We start from the raw sequence: 22,302 nt of genomic DNA, 5'->3' as shown, positions 1-22,302 counted from the left end.
ACCCAATGTTTACAACACAGGACTTTTACACAGAGTCTAAAGATTAAGAATTGAACAGTAGTGATATGCAGAAGTCAGTTATTTTAATTAATTTCTCAGAGCAGCACTCCAGGAAGTCATTTTTACATCAGGATACAGCCCATCACATCTGCGTTATGGCAGAACTGTTGAGTCTGAGACCAGCTGACAGTGCTCTTTACAGGCTGGCACCTTAGGAGAGAAAACTCAATTCAAAACAACCCTGAGATGTCCTATTGATGCCCGGGATGTCACCCCAGTAAAAGATTCATCTTCAGCACTGGATATCAGACAGCATTACAGCTAGACAAGACTAACAGCCAGCAAACTACTGACATCGAGGCAGGCTTTGAAAGGGTAAAAGGAAAACCACAAGCAAGACATAACATGCAAAAGACAGTGGAGCTCTCATGAGAGATGCAGAACCAACATGAGCTTGTACTTGCTGAAAATGAAGCACGATGCAAAGTGTCCCCTCATCTTTGGCTTCTCCCTGCACACCCCTCTACTTACCCCACTCTGTGTTTAATTGGGTAACATGACAGAACTATTCCAGCAGAAAGCCGATACAAACTGGACGATAAAAAGGCCCACCTCGCTAAAATGGCAGAAAACCAGTAAGAACTGGAACTGTGAAAAGAGAAGGGAGGGGCCACACAACTGGAAAGAAAGGAACAAGAGCTTGCCTTTTTGGCAGGCTGATAGTTTGTGAACCACCGCCTATAAGCACAGCTTCTGAGACCCCCTCGGAGAGGGTTTCTCCCTAACTGGGGGTCCAAAAGGTCCCAGACAGGCTGAAGAAACCAAGGGCCAAGTTATTCACACAGCAAGTATCAGAGCATATCAGAGAGAGCACTTCATAACTGCAATAGATGTTGCATCAGGACTCTTAATTTAAAACATCTACCATGAGCATCTTACTAAACTATCTGCCCAAAATTAAAACGTAAAGTTAGATTAAAACCTAAATAATTTTTGTATTTTAAGCCAGGAAGTAATCACTGACACTTATTGGTTCAAGACTCCCCTGGATGAGAGTAACCATTAAGTCACTGCCATCTGCTGTCTCTGCACTAATGGATGAGAAAGGAGCACAGTTTTTTCCTGACTGCATTTCCACTTGATAAAACACCATTAAAACTGACCCAGCCTGACATTCCTGAACTTCGTAGCAGAGAAGCCAAGAACTAAACAGACTTCAACGCCAAAACAGCTCACCAAAGACATTTCCCCCAAAGGCTTCTTCAAAGTGAGCAAAAGCTACGAAGGAATGAATGAAAAGATGGGGCTAGAAAAGACTGGGGTGGCAACTCAGGATGTTTTCTTGAGCTAGGCTGAAACCACTCATGACAAATTATTTGGGAACGACACAGGTTGCCCAGCCAACCTCCCCGCATAAACTAAGCCAGGTCTAAGGACCGTACATCTAATTTCATAGACGCACAAGCAAGCACTGGAAACACAGCGTCTCTGCCGCCGAGCTCTAACGCGAGGGTGGGAAGCCGAACCCCGAAAAAAAATAAATTTCCTCAGGTCCCAGCTGCTACCAGCAAGGCGACTCTCCTCCGCGCTGCGCGGGCGGGACCTCCCCAGCGCTCGGAAAGGAGCGGCCCCGCGATGCACCAAAGGCAGAAGCAAGCCGCCCCTCGCCGCGCTCCCCCACCAGGAGCCGCTGGCAGCGCCGAGCCCCGCGGGCGAACCGAGAGGAGCCGGCAGGAGAGCGGCCCCCTCCCGGCGCCCCTGCCCCCAGCCCCGCCGGCGGCTCCCCGGCCCGGCCCCCTCACACGAAGCTCCGCAGCGCGGGAAGTGCGGCCGGCGGCGGCCTGCACACAACCCCCGCTCTTTACAACCAAAATCCTGAGGTAAACAACGAGCCGCGAGCCAGGCTGGCTCAGCCTGGAGCGACGGCGGGGCCGGGGGGCGCAGGCGGCGCGGAGCCCCGCTCTTTGTTCGCCGCCACGGGTAGGCCCGGCCCGGCCCGGCGCGGCGCCCGGCCCTCACCTCACGGACGTCCTGCAGACACTCGAGGACGGCGAGGTTGTTGGCCCAGCTGTGCTTTGAGCAGAGCCGCACCACGTCCTCCCGGCACACCGCCTCCTCCGACAGCTTCCACCCGCTGCCCGAGCCGCCGCCGCGGGGACCTCGCGGGCCCGCCGCGCCCGGCCCCGCCGCCTGCCCCGGTAAGGGCAGGCCACCTGCAACGGCGGGAGCGGCGGGAGGAGGGCCGCCCGCCGCCGGCCGCACCGCCAGCGCCAGAAGCAAGAGGAACGCCGGGCCCGGGCAGCGGCTCCGGACACGTCCGCACGGCGCCATCTTGGATCCGCCACCTCCGGCGCGACCGCCCGCCCACCTAGCGGCACGCACGCCGTATGCAAATCAGCGCGCCGGTGACGTCATGCGCCGCGCCCCCTCCCGAGACCACGCCTCTTTCGGACCATGGGGCGTGGTTTACTCTGGCTCCGCCCCCCCGTGGCTCCGCCTCGGCCGCGTCCCCTCAGCAGGGTGAGGCGCCATCACAGCCCCCTGGCCCCGCCGCCATTAGAGCCCCCGGCGGCCATCTCGGCCCCGCGGTGGCCCCCGCTGCCCGGCAGCCACGCAGGACGGCACTTGCCAAGCTGGCGGCAGGGGACGCGAGGAGCCGCGCCCAGACCACGCTTACACCTCAGAGAGGGCAGCCTGGCCCGTGCCTGCCGTGGCAGGTGTCCAGAAGTTTGGGGTTTTGCCCTACATCTCTCAGTTCCCACACGTCAAACGGAGCTCGCAGTGCCATCCGCCTCAGACGGGTGTTGGGGAGGGTCGTTAGAAACCTGGGGAGCTCTTGGCTGCCCCAGTGATGGAGGACGTAGCAAAGGCCCTGAGGAAACGGTGCTCAGAGGAGGGTTGGACTGTGTGCAGTAAAGAAACCTTGGGGCCCTGTGTGGAACAGTGAAGAAAAAGTAGTGAATAGCTGCTCAAAAAAAGAAAAAACTTGAATAAAATACTGGCAAAAGACCACAAAATACTGAATTGCCAGCCAGCCAGGGCGCTCATGGGTAAGGGCTCACACTGGCAGACCAGGACGGGATCATGCAGTTAAGGGCTGCGTTGGCCCGGAGGTGGGCAGCAAAGCCACCGGCACAGATGACCTTCGTGCATGGATGCACCCGCGGCCCCTCCTGCAGCACGATGCCCAGGCTGGCAGCAGGGAACAGGATAAATCCCACTGCCCACCAGTGTGGCCCAGCCAATCACATTTTGGGGGTGCCACAAGATTGAGAGTTTGGCACCTCTCCCACCCTTTCAGTGCAGGGCCCTCTGTTTCAGGGCTGGGTGTTGGCCTGTCACTTTCCATCATGGCTCTGGGGCTTTCTGCACGGGGATGGAGACAGGCACTCCTGTAAAAGTGATCTTGTCCCCAGAGCGGGATCTACAATGGCTGATCACATTGTTGGTGGGATGTACAAGCTCCTCCTGGGGCAGTAAGAGGAAGTCAGATGCCGAATTTGGTGATGGATCATCTAAAAGTGGTGCCTGCAACCACGCAGCCTCTGTCAGAGCAGTGGTAATGGCACAGCCTCCTCCACCCCTGCAGCCAGACCTCTGAATTCCACAGTAAAAAATATATCTGTCCAAGTGTTGGGTCAGTAGCAGCAGTGGGACACGAGTCTGCCACCAGCTCAGCAACAGCAGCTTTTTGGGTGCCTTCCCAGTCTCCCAGCAGCAGGATCCCAGCAGGCCAGCTCTCAGCATCCTCCCTGGATGGATTTGCCCCAAAATCTCAGCTTTGCTTCCAGCAGCAGGTGGAAACAGGGGACGGGGAGAATCCCATCTCAGTTTCTCTGCCTGGTTGATTCCAGGAGCAGTTTTCCCAGCACAAGTCGGCATCAGTCCAATGTCAGAAGATTTTCCCTGGATGCCAAGGCATTCCATGGGTCTGCCCTGGCTCGGTGAGCTGTGGTGAAGCAGAGCTCCCTTCCTGCCCCAGGCTGCCTCATCCTGCCTGGGCAAAGAGCCCTGTTGGGGATGCCACCTACCATCTTACCCACACCAGGAGCTACCAGAGCACTGTGAGCAAGCTGGAGCCCACCACAGCCACCAGTCTGCAGCCCCCTCATTCAGGTGGAGATGAGGGCAGGAGAGGGCCTCCTCCTCTCAGCTGGCAAAGCCCCCGTGCTTCTTGCTATTGAGTGTCATCCTAGGACACAGCGCTCAGGAAAGTGGCTTTGTGCTGGCACCCCGGGGCTGCGCAGCTGGGAACACTTAAAAACAAAAAGCAGCAAAATCCAGCCTGTGCTTGGCAGCCCATTTGGCTTAGTGGAAATTATTTGAAGAGCTAGCCCAGCGCAAGAGCTGGCTCTGCTCCTCTATCCATTGCAGGACAAGGACAGAGGGAAGCATTGGGGCTGGGTTATGGCTCTCTTCTCCTTCCTACACCCTTGGGAGCTCTCCGGAGACTTTGTTTTTTGACGAGCAGCCCACATCCTTCTGCCAAGCATCCTGCACTCAAGGGAAACCTCCTCCCAGACTTGGATTTTACCATCCTGCATAATCCACCATTAAATAAGCATCAAAAAAAAAAAGCCCTATGCTGACCATGTCCACACAGCCAGTTAAACAAGAGGTATTTGTTTTGCACAGAGCGACATCACTGCCGGTGCAACAACCCCAGCAGTTCATTGCGACTGCAGCCCCTCTCCCTTGGCACAGGCTCAGTGGAAATGCCCTTATTACCACATTTTAAGCATTTTACCAGCAAGGCTCTCAGACTCTGGGTGCTGCATTAAGTGCTTGCCGTCGTCTGCTTTTGTAGCGGGTAGCACATTTAAGTCTCACCGCTTCAAGCAATAAAATGCATTTATATAACCCCGAGCTGTGCAGGGCGAGGCTGCTGGGACGCCTCTCGCTCCTTCCCAGCAGTGTCCTCAGCCTCCAGCTCACTGCTTAGGGGAGAAGGAAAGCTCTTCCTCAGTCCATGCAGAGGAGCTGCTCCAATTTTTAATTGGATACAGAGCACTCACTATGTGGTCATGGGCATCGCTCCGAATCTCACCGCAGCCTCCACACAGCGCACTGAGGCCCTCTCCCTTGCATGCAGACTGGCTCAGCTGCCTCCTTCCAGTGCTGTGTGTCCTCCAAAATTTCAGCACCACCTTTCCCAACTGATGGTCACCTGCACTAACAAAAGCTCTTGCAGAGAACCTAGTCAAGTGCTTCGTTACTGCTTCAATTCAGTGCTTTTTCCCAATGGTCAAGGCAGAAACACCAGCTTGGTATTTTATTTGCATGACGCACACTGGTTTAGCCCCACTGTGTTTTAGCTTTTCTCACAGGTCAGAGTCCTGCAGCACTGTTGTTCGTCCATGTTAGAAAATAACCAGAGGGCCATGGCAGTATTTAGCTTCTGAGGAAGCTGTGGACATGCAGGAGACAATACTGCAGCTGCAACCTAGTGAGTGTCAAGAGCAAGGGGAACTTTTTGCCTCTTACACGCAGCTCCTCCAGTCCGACGTGACATTTGTGTTTTGCACCAAAGAGCAAAGCTGTTCATACATCCTTGCTTCACAGAGCATCAGAAACCCCAGGTCGTTACTGCAGAGCCTGTTGCTCCCCCCATATTTATGCAGCTCCGTGTTGCAATTGGCACCTACATTTAAAAAAAAAAGCAATTTCCCAACCCTCCAACCTGTCACAATTCTTTCCCAATCCTGCTTCTGCCTTCCTGGGCACTCAGTGCTACTCCCAGCTTGATGCCATCAGAAGCACAGGGGGTGGCTTATTCCCCTGTCCGCAACCTCTGCCGCTAGTGGAAACACCAAATTGGACTTGATGTGAGACTAAACCCCCTGGACCCTCAAATTAATTATGCTTCATGGGGTGGGATAATCACTGAAATTAGTTTGAGGTGGTTTTTTTCTAGACCAGCACCGGCTGGACAGGGCCTGTTACCTGCTAGGTTTGTCCCGAGGATTAGATAAGTAGGGCATAGTTCCCCAAACTCATCTACTTTTTTTGCTACTTAGAGGTACTATTTTGAAAGAGATGGAATAAAAGCAACATCCCACATGTCCTTCATGCTGTCAAGATGCCACTATGGCTCCAAGATTTTATCGGTGAATTTTCCTGTACTGAAGCATCCGTTTCCTACGGGCACCCAGCCCGCAGCACCCAGGGCTCTGTAACGCCAGGGCACCAGCAGCTCTGGCTGCCATCCCAGCACAGCCCATCTTTTTTAGCAAAGTAATGCGAGCACCAGGTGTTTCTGCCATCTCAGCACCATCTCTAAATATCGTTAACAGTCTCAAAAGCAAATGAAGGATAAATATTGTTATCTTAAGTCAGGAGGCTGTTTACACCAATGTGCTTGACTTTGCAGGCTGAGAGTCCTCGCAGGGGATGACAGCAGCTCGGCAGAGGGGCAGTCCTGCTGCCAAGGCACTGTAACCCCCCCTGCTTGATTTCACACACAGTTCTGCACAGATTAGGGATACAGCTAGACTCAGTGGTGTCCGAGCACTCAGCTAATTCACATTGTAGATGGGAAAAGCCTTTACTGAACATTTGCTAACAGAAAGTCAAAAGTGGCATCCCAGCAGGAGAGACTGTGCCTTCCTCGGCAGTGAAATCTGTTCTTTCACATTTACTAGTTCTGGCATTCATTGCAAATCAAATCCAACAGAAAAATAGTTTTTGCTTGCTCGTTCCTGTTGCCCTCCTCTCCTCTTCCTCCTCCCTGAACTCCTTTTCCTCATACTCTCTCCTTCATAAACCAGCAGAAAGCCAGGTCTGTTAAGGAATTCACTGCCTTGGTAGAAAATCTGCTCATCTACTTTATGCAGCAAATGTTGCCACATCTCCTTGCAAATTGAAAAGGAGAACTGCATGAAATCCCCCTGGGATGCTCTGGCTACCTCAGTGCAGCAAGGTTCAGACTAAACTGCTTGTTTCACTTGCTGCAGTGCCTGGTTTAAATCCAATTTAGTTCAGGACACGTAAAATAGCCACTGTTCCGCTCTCCAGGAATCGGCAGGCACAGCCAGAGCCAAGCGAAGTGCTGGCAAGTCTTGCCTTGTGTGCACACGCACCAAGCTGTGCTCACTTCTTTAGGGCTACCTTTCATCACCTGCAACATTTTTAAGCATGTTTTTTGAAACCTCACCCGAGTCACTACAAAGTCATGGCCAAGACTCAAGGGTAGGTGCTATGGCAGCAAAGGCCCCATGGCGCGGAGGCTGGGTGCAGGCAGAGGGCTGGCTGCCTCGACCCTCCCCTGGCCACGCTTTTGCTCACTCTACAGATCACCACCACCTAATACCAGATCACTCCTGTCTGAGGCACACACGGAAATCCCTTCTCGGGAAAGCACGGCTCCCCCTTCCCCGACACATCTCCGGCTGGATTGTGTTCAGTGCCAACGTGGCCCCTGGGTTTCTTGCCAAGCCGCCACCACAGCCAGCTCTGGCCAACGCTGCGCTGTCCCCAGGTCTGGTTTCACAAGACTTAAAATTAAGAAAAGTGCTGCCCCGCAAAAGCCCAGAGGGAAATATTACAAAATGCTCGTGCACAGTTTGGAGCAAGGCCCCATCTGCAGGAGGCCCAGCGCTGCCTGGCTTTACCTATCACCTCACATCAGATTTACTACAGGAATTGCCAAGGGGCCACCCTGCTCCGTGATAACAAAATCTTCCCAGAGACAGAGGCAGAAATAGCCACACAGTGGCTTATTGCCTAAAACACCAATGAAACAGCTCAGCCTCTAACAGCAGCTGCCCTGTATAGTGCAGAGACACCAATTTTTTTTTCTTCCTTCCATCCTGGAATCTGCCCCCTTGACTCCAGACAGATGAGCAAATATTTAATCAACACATTTGACCTTTTATCAGCCCTCAATGCCAATGGCTTTCTGCACACAATTTAGGTGCTCTTTCCTGGAGCTTGCTGCAAAGCTGGGACTAGGACCATGTTACAAGGGTCTTCAAATCTCAAATCTTTGAAAAATTACCTTAAATTCTGGATTTGAAAACTGAGAGAACATGAACACATCATGTTCTTTTATATTTTAATAGCATTTAAGTTTGTACCTCTTACTCCTGTAGGGCAGTATAAAGTAGAAAACAAGTGCTACCTAGAAACATCTAAAAGCTGAGCGTCCTTTTAATTCCTTTTCCTGGGTACGTTTAAAATTTTCCAAGTTTCTTGTGGGAAGAAGGGGTTGAAGTTGACTGAGCTAAATGATGCCTCAAAGTGGCTGAGAACAAGCAGCTCATTGCACCAAGCCAGCAGAGAGCAGCCTGCTCCTCCTGGTTTTAGCTGGCTTTACTGGAGACCTTCTCACAGTGTTATTCTTCCTACTAACCTTTTGTTCCTGATCATTGTTGAAATGCCAGAGTCTCACACAAGTGAGTTTATTTCCAGTTCAAAGGATGTTCCAGGTGCACGGCCTGACTTCGCTCAACCCTTTTCTTCCCCCTCACCTGCTCAGAGCAGTGTGGTTCAGCGAGGACTCATCATTCACCAAAAGCCACCACTACTTCAGTCCGAAGCTCAGTGTCACTCAGAAGAAATACAAAGAACAAGAAACCCTACCTGCACACAGGGTTACCTGGTTATGTTCACAGGATATGCAGTATATATTGTTGACACATTTTTGAAGTATAGCAGCACCAGTTATATTTGATAACTATAAACACTTTATTTTTATGGTATATAAAAATACAGGAACAAGGTATTATACATAAAAATATAAAGTTAAAAATAAGATTGAGAAGATCTCTGCTTAAGAGGGAAGACAAACAGGATCATACTGTGCAAGCCCCAGACTTCAGAAAATAAAATATTCTGGCAGTTTAAGTGGTGGCATACTCAATCCAAACAGGACAGATGCTGCTTACCACTGCCAGAGACATGCCAAGGGATACACTTCCAGTACAGGGGACTCTCCTCTTGCAGCTTCCAACATCCTTGCAAGTTAAGTTTCATTTTATGTTTAAGGAAAGTAAATACTCTTTCATGATCCCCTCAGCATATTTATGGTAAGGAAGCCAAGAGCCCACCTGTCCAGCACACGAGCTGCGATCCCACCTGAGGGGCTCAGAGTCACAGAACCCAGTGAGTCTGCAGCACACTTCTGCACAAATACAACTGGAAGCTGGCTGTGACTGGCTGGGGAGCTAGCAACTATGACTAAAGGGACACAAAAAAGGTCAGTGAAAGCAAGCTCATGAAATCCCTGAATTTTCACAGGTTCCTCAAAGAAAAAAAAAAAAAAAAAAAAAGCAGCCAGTATTGTTTTCCAAGGTACTGGCTGTTTCAGTATGTTGCTGTCTTTAAGGAAGGGCACCACGGAACTGCAGCAGTCAACAATACAAGAATCATCTCCCTCCTCTTTACTTCTGCTTCTCCAGTTTCATTTTCCACAGCCAAAACATCCAAGTTTGCTTGCAGGTAAAGCAGGGAAAAGAGAACAGAAAGGAAATGGGGGCAAAGTAGTAAGGAATTAAGTGCAAATTATATGCTCATGGGGGAAAAAAAAACCACCTACACACAAAAGACAAAAGGCTCTCTGCAGATTTTCTCAGCCTGTTCTCTCCGTGGCCACAAAACAAGGTCTGCCCTCATTAGGGAATAACTTCCAACTAACCCTAGACCTTCACAAGAACATGGGAGCGTGTTCCTTATAGCAGCGAACTTGCTTTCACACTGAGTATCAGCAACACTAGCGAGATGCCAATATCGCCACCTTGTCATCACCCAGTAATCACAGCAGGACTCCACAAGAAAGTGCAGTGGGAGGCTCAGGTCTTCAAGTTCCTCTTAGTTCCTTGAATCCTAGAAGAGATCTGCAAGTCCCTGTGCCATACTAACACTGGAAATTAAGCAGCAAGACATGCTGGAGACAGTCCAAGAATTACTGCTGTGCTGAGACAGCTTGCAGAGTTTAACTGAAGAAAACTGACCAAAGAAGAAATAAGGGCAGGCCTAAAGAGAAAGATGGAGCAAGAACAAATTGCTCCAGGCACCAGCCCATCCCAGTTCCTGCCTACTGCCAGAAATCTGCTGTAGTGGTTCATGTCTCCCATAAACACCACGTGCAAGACAGCAGTCTGGGGCCAAGCAGTCACGTAGGGTTAATCAGCAGCATGTTTGGAAAGCCTCTCTGTGGCAAGTGAAGGGACCACTCTCACTGCCACTTGTAGATCTTCACCGTCTTCTCAGTCAGAGTAGCCAGGAGGTGGGTTTGGTTCACTTCCAAGGGACAGATATCCAGCACAGGCAGGTCAGCCTGCAGCTTCTGCAGCAAGGAGCCGCTTCCAGCATCCCATAGCTGTGGGACAGACAAGATCAAAGACTGCAGGGTTCTCCCCTCCCATCCAGAACAGAACTTCCTCTCTTGAGAGAAAAAAAAATAAAAAATTTCCTCCACTTACTTATAGGTCCCTTTCTCTACTTTCACACCCTGCTGGGATGGTCTTTTAACAGACTTGCAGCACGATGTCACCCCAGCTGCCTTCTCTGAGCCTGACACGTGAGCTCTCATGCAGCCTGCTGTCCATCCTCTGCAGCTGAGCTGCTTTTTTGTATGAAGAGCAACCCTTCTTATCTTCCCTGTCACTGCCAAAGCGCCTGCATCCATCCCTCACGGCACTTACCACTTCAGCTATCCCACCAAGCCTGTTAGAGCACTTACAGTGCCCAACTGTCTTCCTCTGGTGGACAACAGGGGCTACATTCTTTTCGATGGATGTGGACCACAGGCTTTAGCTAATACCAAGCACCCCACGCTATCAGAAAGTTACACCTACTGTAGCAAGTACAACATACCAACCTGCACAAGGTAATGTGAGTGACAATTCCCAACAAAACACACCAATGCTGCAACTGATAAGGCTTCTCTCAAGAATTGCAATAAACCCCTCCACCACACCGAAAGGAGGGAGACATACCAGGGCAGAATTGGATGCCTCATTACCGGCACACACAAAGACACTGCCATCCTCCTCAGGACTCTGAAAAATGGCATTCTTGGTCAGCAACTTGCAGGTGGGCCCAGCACTCAAAGTCTGAACCAGGTTAGAAGAACACACCACATCTTCAGAGGCCTCTGTCAGCGGGCTGCAAGTCAGTTCCATCACGGCACAATGCACACATGGGTTATTTTTACCTATGTGGCAGGAAAAAAAAAAAAAAACGAAAAAGGTAAACATTGGAAAATTTAATTGCAGACAAGCTTGAACTGTAGGAATACAGGCAACACAGGACAAGGGGCAATGGACAGAAACTGCAACACAGGAATTTCCACCTACGTATGTGAAAGAACTTCTTTACTGTGAGTGTGACAGAGCACTGGGCCAGGCTGCCCAGACAGGCGCTGGGGTCTCCTTCTCTGGAGACATTCAAAACCCGCTTGACATGACTCTGTGCAGCCTGCTCTAGGAGAGCTGCTTCAGCAGGGGCTGGACTAGGTGGTCTCCAGAGGTCCCTTCCAGCCCTGACCGTGCTGTGATTCTGTGAACACCCCCTGCAGCTGCCTGCTTTTGCCCTCACCCAACTCCTATCCACATGCAGACACTCATTGCTCTGGCTAGGGCAGGGACTACATTTCTGCTGTGCCCTCAGCAAAGCCAGTGCTGAACTCGGCAAACAGCAGCCCAGAGCAGCAATGAAGAGCGCATTGCGGATGTGCGCCGTTACATACTAGGCCTGTATGTTGCAAGGCAGTGCCGTGTGGTGATCTCTGTTTGAATGTCGATGCATCCTCCAGGTTCCAGTGGCAGGTGATGAGGCCGGTAGGTGTTGCCAGCTTTCCACTCCCAAAAGCAGGCTCCTTCCAAGCTCCCGGCTAATATTCCACCACAAGGCAGCGATGCTGAGGCCATCCGGGGCAGATAGGACAGCGATACCATAGGGCATCTGAAAGTGTGATTACCAAGAGTGAGGGCTGCCAGCTGCAGCTGTACTGGTGTTCTGAAGCCTCACTGCTTCAGAGCTTCCGTCTCTCCAACCACACTGCAAAAAAAGGGCCTAAGCAGGCTAAAAATGGTCCTTCCAGCAAGGAACTCCAATGGGTTTGTCAAGAATAAATGAAATTCAACTTAACTGCTGAACCTTATGTTTCAAAGAAGCAGACAGCACACATCAGGTGCGTGTAAATCAGCATTTGATTCCCCCCAAGTAGAAAAGATGGAAGTACCAGCATCTCACACCTCTTTGTAATTTGTCCTTTCCAAACTAAATATTAAATTCTGCTCCAAAACAATGTCAGTTCTCCTGCTTGGGTTGCACTGGTAGGTCCATTTCTGACCACTGTACACCTTAAAAAGATGCAGGTGCCAAGCACTCATACTAAGTTATACAAATACCACACAACCTTATGAGAGACTTCTCACATCTGTGCTACATTTGAATTCTTGAACAAGAGATTCACATAAAACAATTTAAACTATTACAATTGCTGTGTGGTTTATGGAAGAAGCTATGTTTAGCTTAATATATATTAGTGAAGTTGACAGGAATGAAAAATCCTTATGCCATACCTGGACTTCTGAGGGACTAGTTCCTGGACATGAGAGTTTGTGTCTCTCAAATCATATACCATGATAGAGCCATTGACCAAACCAGCATAGATGTAGTTTGTATCATCGAGACACCAGCAGCAGCTCCAGACAGGACGGCCAGTATTGTATGTCTGCACCACAGTATTTGTTGCCAAGCTGCAGGGGAAAAGCAAAGTGTTGGCCCATTGCGCAAGCATCTACTGATGAGAAAATAGCATAATTAAAGTAAGCATATCTAGCTTTTTAAAGTCTTTAGACAGAAGTTCAAGTCTCTTTAGACTGAATTCTGAATTAACTCCTCCTTTACTCCAGACATGAAACTGGAAAATCTAAACAGAAATCACTTGGATATTGTCAAATGATAAATAATTCTTCCACGCCAGTGCTTCTTTTTCCAGATCGATCTTTGAAGACTGGGAAAGGAAGTCTCCGAGCAGGGTCTCAGCTGCCTTACTGGCACAAGAAAGCCAAGTTACTTTTCTGGAAACAATTAGGAGACATGACTCTAGTGTAATCCTGTCACATTGCGTATTCCAGAGATCACAGGGGCTCATCTCTTCAGATTACATCTCTCATTAATTATTGCCCTCTTTTTGCACAAGAGGAACAGTGCTTATGCCTCAAAAGAACCAAATTTAAGCAAGAGCAAGGCAGCGAGGGAGGTAAAGACAACTAAAAGCACGTTTATAGTGTTAATTCTTTAGAAACTCGATTTGTAGACAGAAGAATAGGGAAGTACATAGAGGGGTGCAACCCAGAAGAGCAGGTGAAGCTGGTGTCCGATTAGAATGTATTTACAAGAGCAGTGTTGTCAATATAGGCTTAGCACATGGAGAACAGCGTAAGACAGAAGACAGCACATATCATCATAACTCCGGATAACCTTTACAACACATGAGTTTCTCCCTGGGGAAGATGATCATGCTCAGAAATCCAGAGAAGCAAGTATTTGCTCCCAGGTAAACATAAGGGGAACAATTGCAAAGACAAACCTGGCTGGGGAAACAGAGTTTGGTATCAGAACAGTGACTGGTTTAAAAACAACAGGAAAAAAAACCTCCACAAAACAACCCAACCACAAAGTCATGGTGCTGTTTTAAAAACTTGCAAGCCAGAACAGGAGACTTAGGGACATCCTGGATTAATTCCTTTTGGTAGGATGACTATGAAATCAGTAACAAGGGAAGAAAGATGACTAAAGGGGGACTTTTCTTTCAGGGGGAGTCTAAAAGAAGTATGAAGATGCTGCTGAAGCAAGCACGTAACTCCAAGACCTTCTGGGATCAAGCACAAAAGAGGATCACAAGTTCCAACACAGCCAACCAGGCAGTGAGAGGCAGACATGGGAGTTAAGTATGGAGCAGATACTGTGATGAGAAGCCACTCCCCAGATTAAACCTTGAAATGGTATCAGCTGCATTGGTTAGACGTCTGACATGCTGAATTTAGCATCAGACAGTTTTGTTTACTTTTAGCTAGCCTAGCAAACATTTCAACACTGTAACAGGAAAACAACATTCTTCACATTTTTGGTGTAAGATTAAGTTCTCTTCATTTCTTCACTGGTGGGAAAGAACTGGGACTAATCAGCTGTTTAACAGACACATAGGCTGCCTAACCCTACACTAACTGACAGAAAGATGTGCATAAAGATGTTCATGTAACTCAGTAAGAGTCAATCGACTAACAAGCAGCTTAAGCTTAAGACTGAAAAGCAGCAGAGCAGCAAGAAAAGCATACTCATAGACTGTAAATTCTAACAGGCCTGGAGACATTTTTCTCAGCTTCTGCATAATTAGTCTCCAGTCTGCTAGCCCTAGAGAACCTGTGTTCCTCTAGTACATGCTCAACAATGCTGTTTACACGTTTCATGTCCCAGATGAACTCCAAGCTCTGCAAGTTTAAAATGGGAGAAGCCAACACTAATGCAGGGAAGAAAGTGCCCAAACTAACCATGCCTTGTTTCTGGTTTATGCCATACAAGTCCCCATGCTTCACACTTCCCTGCAGTAACAGAAAACCAAGTGGACAGTAAATTTCACATCTATACATTATGTTACATTTGTTCTCAACGTAACTTGGCCAATCCATGCTGAATTACTGTTTTTCCACCAAGTTCTCCATGGGAAAACTATCACAGACAGGTAGCTCTGTAACACCTCCACCTAAACGACCTGAAAGCATGAACAAGTCTTCCCCTCTGTTAATTCCCACACACAGGAAGAGTATGCAGACCTGATCTCATCTTAACAACACCTTTTGGAAAGCAGAACAGCAAGTGCTGCAAGACATCTCTATTAAGACAGAACAAAATCCAATCCAGTCTCTTGCAGAACTCTACTGGGACAGGTTGTTCACCCCAGCAGGACTCACCTGGTAAGTTTGAGAGTGTTGTCCAGAGCAGCAGAGAGCAGCAAGCCATCTGCTCTATTGCCGAAAGCCAGCCCCCGAATCTGTTTAGTATGGATGGGGATGTACTGACTGCTCTTCAGGTTGGCCACACTCATCATCTTAACACCACAACCTGTCACAGAAGAAGAACAAAGCAGGTTATCGCAAAGTGGCATACGTGTAAAACTAGCAATTCTCTGCCACAACTACAATGTCTGCACTGAAGCCTGTGGTGGGACGAACGTGTAAGAGTTACTTGCTGTTCTGGAAAAGAACTGCCACAAATCATTCCTTAGTTCAAATGGCACAGGGCTAAATCCTTAAGGATTCCAGCCAGCAAGAGGAAATTCTATATCAGTGTTAACAATTCTTGTTACAAAAGCCTGCTGCTCTTTAGCCACTTTCTTCAAAGACACTCTTGCCTAGATAAAAGCACACAGTAGGATTACATGGCTATTTAAGAGAACAAGCGTCACTGCAAAGAATGGTTACAGGTGAACTTAACCTGTGTTCTACAAGAGTCACCACAAATCTTCCATTCAGAGACTCATCGCCTGGCCCCAGAAAGCCAGAAAAATAAGGTCAGTTGAATGCAGAAAACAATTTCGTTACGCCTATATAAGGCATATTAATCTCAAAACCATTTACCAAATAAAGTAAGCTTCATCATTCAGAAAGCATTGAAGTACTTTGCTAATAAACTCTCTCAGACTTCTAATGCTACAGCTATTTCACTGCAAAAGCAAGCTGGCACTGGTCCAGATGTCAGGTCACTTGCTCCTGGCCATAACAGCCAAACAAACCCAGGACTGCCCGTGACTTCTTGGCTTCCTATTTCCTCACTGGGAAACAGTGCTCCTACCATTCATATTAAAAATTCATTGCTTTTGGTTTTTCTTTTAAAGAGTATTGACAAATCAGCTGCATGTGGAGAGATCCACCTACAGTTTGGGGATTTCTCACTCAGGCGCTGGAAGCTTCTCTGCAGGCCCTAGTGCACTAGCCCCTTGTTGCTTCAGAAGGCCCACCTTTGCAAGGAGTACCGGACACACCTTTTACCTTCCTGTGGATGTGGCACTTCAGCAGAAGAGCCAGAGACCCTCTGCTAGGATTCTGCCGTAGAAGCAATGAGGGAAACTAGCTACCTCACTAGGTAGCAGCTCCCAGTGCAGGGGCCAGATGAACTACAGGGAGTCTTATGAGTATTCCCAGTTGACAAGGCACATGCAAAGGTCAAAGAGAAAAGCAGAAGCAAGTAGAAAACACATTCAGCTTTCACCTTTGAACCCCCAAATCTTGACTTGCTTAATTACCAGGAATAAAAGTAGACTGGGGAGAAGGCTGTGATACCACAAGACAACTCAGCGAGTCACAGTATGCCATTACTCGACAGTTCCCAGTCTGAGACACCACAAAAACCTTTTCCAAGTGGTACTTGCGCTGGCTCTGGCTGGAGGGCAGGCTGCTGGGGAGGCAGATGCAGGAGCTGCCAGGTTGCTGAGAAGCACTCACATTGTGCTGGGTTACCAAAGCCTTCAGCTCCTGCAAAGAAAAGAAAAAAAAAAAACCACACCAAAGAGCTTCAATGCGTTGCTGGCAATGAAACCTTCTGTCCTATCTGCTCCAGATGCTCCATCTGTGCTTGTTCTTAGACAAAGAGAGAAAATATGGTCCAATCTCCACGCTGTTCCTGAAATGCTGGATTTCCAAGTCCACTATGACAGCAAGCAACAAAAGCATTCAAATGCTATGCATGTTCTGGCAGAACATACTCAGTGTCTGTTATTGTATGTATTAGACCCTGTGAAAGAGAGGACTCTTGGGCAACACATAAAAGCCAGTAACAATTATTACCAGATCAATGCTGTTTAGAAGAGAACAAACTGCCAAGTATTACATGCAGCTAAACCACAAGAGAAAGTCAATTAAAACCCATTTTCCAGAATTTCCAGAATACCCTATAAAAAAATAAAAGCCCAAGTTTCAACATAAAGGGTGTTGCAGGAAACAAGTCAGTCTAATGAAGACGACCTTGTTCTTTTCTTGTAAACTCTGGGCAGCAAATTCCAGGAATGACACAACTCTCAAGAGCTCCAGCCCTGTTTTCCGCCACCTCCTCCCACCTTTTCCTCCACCTCCACTGATGAATGCTCAAGGATGCTCAGCAGAGATATGACCAAGGACAGCTTCCATCAGCAACAAGGTATTCCTAGATTTCCTCTTTCCACAGAGATCCTCAGGGTGAGCTGGGCTGGGCATGCCAGCAGTAGCAGTGGTATATGTATATTATGAGTCAACTAAAAATGCCCCCCAAAAAGGCATTTTAACCAGCTTGTTGTAATTCAAGGTCAAAACCAGACAGTACAGAACCCCAGGGATATTAGAGGGAACATATATATTAAGGAAATTGCTACTTGCTTTCTGTTGTCCAAGCAACATAGATTATGCTTCAGATAGCGTGCAATTTTTAAACAATTAAGGGCCACAAGAGTGATGTTATGAATATATTAGTAGACTGCAAGCTAGCTTCAATATTGAAGCAGCCACTACCACTTAACTCACATCTAAGCAAAGGCAGCAGTCCTCAAAGAGGCAAGATCAAAGATCAAGCTCTACATTCATAGTTATCATCAAGACCTATAACTTTTGGAAACTGCCTGAGAGGAGAGCAATTCTGATATTTTACAGAGGTCTGATCTGTTTTGCATCAAGTGCATTGCAAATTCCCCAAGGCAATAAAAAACATAAATACAAAAATCAAAACTGAAGACTCAAGATGATCCCATTAGAACAAAAAGGCAAACGAAAAACAACCTGGGAAGATGTAGTATGGGGGTGCTACGATGCTTATGATGGAAGCTATAGCTTTGGGCTTAGAGTAAGAAGTCAGTGAAAACACAGGTAACTTGGAAGAAAGTGACTTTTAATCAAAAATTTAATAAACTCATTATTTCTAAGTGGCAGGAGGATACCACCACCGATTATCAGAATACATTACAATTATTTGTTGCTCTGGGGAGTTTACAAACCTCTCCTTGTCACCTGCACTCAACTTTTACACCAGTTATTAAAAAAGTAAATGTATTCGAAAAGGTAATGCAATCCTACACCTTCTGTTAAGCAGCTCTGTAGGGTTTTCCCGATGCCATGTTAACTAAGGGCCTCGAGGGCACATGCATCCCCCCGCACCACCTCCTAGATGTCAGCTTGCCATTGCAGAGATGAACAGTCACACAGGTTGGGGAAAGGAGAGGATACACAGCAGAAGCCTTCCTGAGCAGTATGCATAAGAAGTAGAAGAGCACAATGAACAGGAAGACCACTAGCTACAACAAATTCAGAACAGTTTTCTTTTGGGTATTAGGTTACAGTCTTAATAGCTGATATGAAGCTTTAAAGACTGACAGCCATCTGATAACTGCCTCTCTCTCTGGCTGCGCTCCCACAGACCTCTCACAGAAGCCATACCTGCTATTTTGCACTACACGGCCCCAGCCTTGCATTTAATAGAGATAAACACGTGGCTGTACAACCGCAAGCTGTGGTGCAGCACTCCAGGCATTCTACCTTCCTTTGGTTCAGGTTCAAATTCAGTCCAAGGGACACCGAGTATTTTTAATCTGCTTCACTACAAGTAACAACTGAATTAAATACTGGCTTTTACCTCTTTAGATCTTCCCTAGGGATCCACTGGAGGGGGACACAAAGATCAAAAAGATCAAAGATTTTTATGCAATAAAACCATTAGCCTAAAATTTTTCTAAGTGTATTAGGTTCAAAAATTTTTATTCACATTTTGCCATCCAATTCCTTTTCGATGCTCTGAAAATCCTATTAGAAAAGCTTTTCCAATACATCAAGCAATATAAACCAATTTCTGCAAGGCTCACAATGACACTTGCATTCTCCTCCACAGCAGCGTGCTATCTCCTGTCATCACCCTGCCAGTCCTCCCTTCACTGCTCCATACACAGTGCTACTGTTTCCCACTCGCAAAAAATCAATCTCCTACCCACTCCATCAGTGGTATTCATGCCAGAAGCCAGAGATGGTTTGCTTATTGTTAGATAACTTTCACTGAAAATTTTGGCAGATTCAAGAGTACGGCAGCAGCTCACATCTGATCCTCAACTTCTTTGTGCTCGCAAAGGAAAAAAACTTCAGGCAAAAGGCAGGCTTCAGTAGCACTGCTTCCAAAACGCAAGCCTGAGCCTGCCGTGCAGCATACAGCTCAGCACAGCACACACTGCAGGCTTACGTACAGAAACAACACTGCTGAGAGATTTCTTCCAGAGTTTTAGTTTGCCACCTACCCTCTCCCCCCTCAACTCCAAGTTCCTTTCCTCATACATTTTCATGTAGCTAAAGACTTAAAAAAACACCACTTTTCTAGCCTCACTCATCTTAAACACCTGAATAACAAAGTACAATGGACAACAGCAGAGAAAAACGTGTACAAACCTAAAAAAGTTCATAACTTGTGACACGACTGCTGCTGAGGCACAGCTTTCAAGCACATTAGCAACAAAAAAAAAAAATCACCTCACACAATGACTTCTGGGGGGAAACCAATGGCGTTTGCTCTCCATAAGGCTTCAGACACCAAGGCTTGTATGCAACCGCTGAACATCACAACTACAACTGAACCTTACCGTATCAAACGTCCCTTTGAGCATAGGGAGATTTCACGCATTTCTTTTGAAATCCCACAGCACTTGGTTTTCTATGTTGACTTACAGCTTTGTATGCCAGTTAAACATGTTTTCTTGTGCCAGCAGTAGCCTTACTTGCTGAAAGGAGCAGGGCAACAGACTCAAGATGTAACAAGGCAAGTTCTGATTGGGGGGGGAAAAAGGCTTCTCAATGAGGATAGTCAAACAGTGGGATGTCCAGAGAGGATGTGTGATCTGCTCTCATACACTCAACACCTGGCATGACAGTGCCCTGAGCAACCCAACCCAATGCTGAAGTGAACCAGCTTGCGTTGGGCTCAAAAACTGCAGGGTCCCTTCCAACCTCAACAGTTCTATGCAAGTAGTTGCTTACTAAATAACCTCTCATAAGAGAAGGAACTCGTTAGGCATATGCTCAAAATCTAATCAAACAACTTAGAGATTTATTCCACACTTCCTGCTGATTTTTCTGCTCCCCAGCAAATTGTTTTACTTTCAGTTTATTCATAGTATAAACAAGCACCTTAAAATTGCTTCCAGCATTCACATTAACCACTATAGGACAGTGATGAATGCAGTATAAATACTGAAACAGAGCTTAAAGAACACAGGGTGCTTAATCTTTATAACATGCAACTTCAATTCCATTAGACTGGACACTCTATCATTTAACACCAAAAGAACTGCAAAGGGACATTACAGACCTGCAGTTTTATCTTATTCACATTTTTCTTAAACCAAACTTTAAAGTGGACCCATTTTCTTATTAGCTCTGATGAGCTTACAGCTTCATGCAGGAATTTAAGCAAACAATTTATAAAAGACTTATCTTACGTCACACAGGAAGACTTCAGCAAAGAGGATGTTGCTTAATGTACAGACATGAATAGCTGAGGCTATAAAAAAATCCAGAAGTAGAGAAAAAGTACAAAATTAAGTGAGTTACTAGACAGCAAGAGATTAGATAGCTTCTACTTCACACAAAAGAAAAAAAAGCAGCAAACTGGCTATGAAACAGACTGCTGGAAAACCTAGCAGTAGTGGAACATGCCAGATAATTCAGTTGGAAGCACTAGTAGAGTCCACCATTCATAGGAATTCTGCAAAAGCAGCTGTGATGGGTTACAACATATCACAGTATTGCATAAGCCAGACAGGAAGCAGCCGATTAGCAATCAGTCATTTATTTTCAGTAATTTGTATTCTAAGGGGACAGAGGTGCCTGTTAGCAGCTGTTCAGCCCATGCATATAGCCTACCCCGCTGACAGGCCAGGTCTCATGGGACCAGAAGGTGCTCAAGTAGAATGCTGACTGACCTTCACAAAAAACAGTAGTGGGGGATTGTTGTTTTCTTTGGTTTTTTTGCAAGCAGTCATACCGCTTCATAAACCACTTCTCAAAGACTCTTGACTAACTAGTGATAATCAGTCCCATCACACATTTACAAGAGCAATTTTCAAAGCACCTAAGAGAAAACTTAAGACCTCGAGTTTGATGCTGTATTATCAGGCCTTTCCAGGCACCACAAAACCCAAGGAGCAGCCTCCAACATGATCAGCCAAAAAACACCCTTTACTGCGAAGCTGTGCTTCCAACTTTGATGAAGTTTTAGAAGAACGCAAAAAAAAGATTGGTGTTAGATAGTACACGTGAGTATGCCAGCATGGGATGTTCAGGTGAATCCTGATGATTCACCAATTGAGTTTACTAAATCTCGCTGCTTATTAAAACTGGAAGCCTGCCTTCTCAGTCCCCTAAGGGAACGTACAAAAGACAGGCTGAAGAGAAAGGGAATCCTCTGTGTATTGGTAGCATGAGGCTCACCTGAACTTGCTTGCGGAGTTTGCTGCATTCGTCGGTCAAAACCTGCAACTGGAGACGGCTCTGCGCAGATTCCAGCTCTGCCTGTCTCCGCAACATTTGCTCCTTTGCTAAAGAACTAGAGAAACAAGAGAAAAGCAATCCTTAGGACTAGGTATCATCTAGGATGCTTCTCTGGGCTGTCAACTCCTATCCTCGGGCTTCATTCCAAAACAAGTTCTGTTCAGGCAAATTCAAAAGTAACAGAAAATCTGGTACCACACTCATCCAGTACATTCACCTCAAGATGTTCTCAGTTATACAACTGTAGTGCATGACTCACTCAACTATTGTTCCATAGAAACAGCAGCCTTTCTTCTCACCCTCTCCAAATGTACTAATTTAGTAGACTGAAAGAGAAATCAGTTTGGTTTTTTTCCTACAGAAACAGTTCAGCAAATTCTCTACCACCAATGTCCACACAATACCATGTCAGTAATACAGCAAGTCATAACACAGCAAGATCTTCACACGAGTTTCTACTACCAGTAACTAATTGTTTATTTCAGAAAAAGATAGCTGTACCAGAAATAGACAGATACAGATAAATTCTCTGTGAATGCCCATATAGAAGCCATACTTGCTACCTCACCTTAAGCCTAAAAAGCGCAAAACCACCATTTAACAGCAGCAGTTTTGGTAACATACTTCCATTTCTCTCTCATAGAGGCTTTGCACATGAAAGAATAGTTAAAGAGGAAGAAAAAATACCAGTATTCCTTAAAATTATCTGTACATTTGGTCTATAATGTTGACCACTGCATTCTGCACTTCAAAAGCTACAGTATTCCAGTCGTTTCACTAGTTCCTGTGCAGGGAGACCCAGCTT

General features: G+C 47.0%; 2 protein-coding genes across 4 annotated transcripts in view; both read right to left on the bottom strand.

Moving 5' to 3' along the window:
* The window catches only part of GLG1 (golgi glycoprotein 1), an 87,028-nt gene extending 84,652 nt beyond the window's left edge, over window positions 1-2,376 (bottom strand). Inside the window, exon 1 of the mRNA XM_080410935.1 lies at window positions 2,020-2,376. Within this exon, the coding sequence (XP_080267061.1) occupies window positions 2,020-2,331 (312 nt within the window). The 5' untranslated portion in view covers window positions 2,332-2,376. The remainder of the gene's footprint in view (window positions 1-2,019) is intronic.
* A 3,279-nt stretch (window positions 2,377-5,655) lies between these two features.
* RFWD3 (ring finger and WD repeat domain 3) overlaps window positions 5,656-22,302 on the bottom strand; it is a 27,009-nt gene continuing 10,362 nt past the window's right edge. For 2 of the 3 annotated variants that reach the window (XM_080410968.1, XM_080410967.1), the window contains 6 exons: window positions 21,438-21,552; window positions 16,253-16,481; window positions 14,922-15,072; window positions 12,528-12,704; window positions 11,690-11,904; window positions 10,177-11,155 (listed from right to left, as the gene is read on the bottom strand). In XM_080410968.1, the coding sequence (XP_080267094.1) occupies window positions 10,779-11,155; window positions 11,690-11,904; window positions 12,528-12,704; window positions 14,922-15,072; window positions 16,253-16,481; window positions 21,438-21,552 (1,264 nt within the window). In that variant the 3' untranslated portion in view covers window positions 10,177-10,778. Of the gene's footprint in view, window positions 7,149-7,360; window positions 11,156-11,689; window positions 11,905-12,527; window positions 12,705-14,921; window positions 15,073-16,252; window positions 16,482-21,437; window positions 21,553-22,302 lie in introns of those variants that run through there. The other variant, XM_080410969.1, reaches the window with a different exon arrangement.

Source organism: Falco punctatus, assembly GCF_963210335.1.
Source record: "Falco punctatus genome assembly, chromosome: 14".
In the NCBI taxonomy this organism is placed as follows: domain Eukaryota; kingdom Metazoa; phylum Chordata; class Aves; order Falconiformes; family Falconidae; genus Falco; species Falco punctatus.
The sequence above is the reverse complement of the archived record's forward strand: the minus strand, read 5'-3'. Positions and strand labels throughout refer to the sequence as shown.